Source organism: Saprolegnia parasitica (assembly GCF_000151545.1).
Source record: "Saprolegnia parasitica CBS 223.65 unplaced genomic scaffold supercont2.86, whole genome shotgun sequence".
In the NCBI taxonomy this organism is placed as follows: domain Eukaryota; phylum Oomycota; class Saprolegniomycetes; order Saprolegniales; family Saprolegniaceae; genus Saprolegnia; species Saprolegnia parasitica.
The window spans coordinates 204,897-206,010 of NW_012156480.1; the positions used below are offsets into that span (position 1 = coordinate 204,897).

General features: G+C 56.6%; 1 protein-coding gene across 1 annotated transcript; it reads left to right on the top strand.

Annotated features, from left to right (window-relative positions):
- Window positions 1-588: 588 nt before the first annotated feature.
- Window positions 589-891, top strand: SPRG_10970 (hypothetical protein; the record flags this gene model as incomplete). The annotated part of the gene is made up of 2 exons (XM_012351798.1): window positions 589-697; window positions 746-891. 2 exons carry the CDS (start codon window positions 589-591, stop codon window positions 889-891), a joined length of 255 nt encoding a protein of 84 aa, XP_012207188.1.
- Window positions 892-1,114: the final 223 nt, after the last annotated feature.

Sequence of the window (1,114 nt, forward strand, 5' to 3'; positions counted from 1 at the left end):
GTAAAAGCATGTTGGTTCTCGCTTCTACAAGGGAATCATCGCGCGGCGTCTATCTACACGAGGTAGCATGAATGGCGTCGTCCTGGAGACGGTACAAATGTAGTGGGCAGTACCTTGTTGCTAGAGACGCAAGCCGGCGGTGGGCTACTTGAGGCGAGACGCATATCGCCAACGGTATCAATGAGTCTCTCTGGCAACGAACGAGGCGGCAGAACGCCGGCGACGACAAGAAAGACGCAGACAAAGCATGACTGTCAGGCGGGTTTGACGGTGTGATATAGTGTTGCTTCGAGTGACGAGCTTGCGGATCATGTTTGTAAATAGTCTTCTAGGCCAATCGCATCGTGATCCTGGAGATATTGGAGCGAATCAAATGTGGCGTAGACAGGATTTCATCCAATGGCATGCGCGCCATCTACCAACATCGACAGACCAAGCGGCTTCATGACGAGGCCACGGGCTACGACAAACCTGCAAGTCGACGCTGGCGCGCCGCATGCGACGAGCTCGCGACGATACAAAGGCGCTCGGTGCAGCCGACGACGCCCGCGTACGGCAGTGGTGCTACTGCCTGGGCCCGACTCGACGATGTGTGGCGTCCAAGACGACGTCTCCGAGCTCCGCAGGCTCCAGATCGTATCTTGGGCAGTCGCTGCGCTCGGCACGCCGTCGCCGCGCTCTCGCCGCTTCGACGAAGGTACGCACCATCGACGTGACGCTAGCTCATTTCCGTCGCTGGATGTAGCTGTCGCCAGGCATTTCGCCGTCGACATGCCTAGCAAGGTGTGCGAGCTGCCGCTTGCCCGGCGCAACCGGTCACACATCTCGATTGTCGGTCGTATCGGACGTATTCGCGACGAGGTATTATCAGCGCAGTCTATCTTGCGCTAAATGGTTGATGTCTGCAGTGTGATTTGGCTTGCTTGCTCCATGTGCACCGGACTCGACGCAACTTGATAGATTGCATTGATGTTTCGTTAAGACGATGGATTGCTGTAACTATTACTAGTACGCCGCCTTACTCTCCATGCGAGGCTGGGTGAAGGGTGATTAATGCCTTCCGATCCGTCGCTCGGTGGACCCGGAATCTGCGACGGTGAGTCGATGCTCTTGC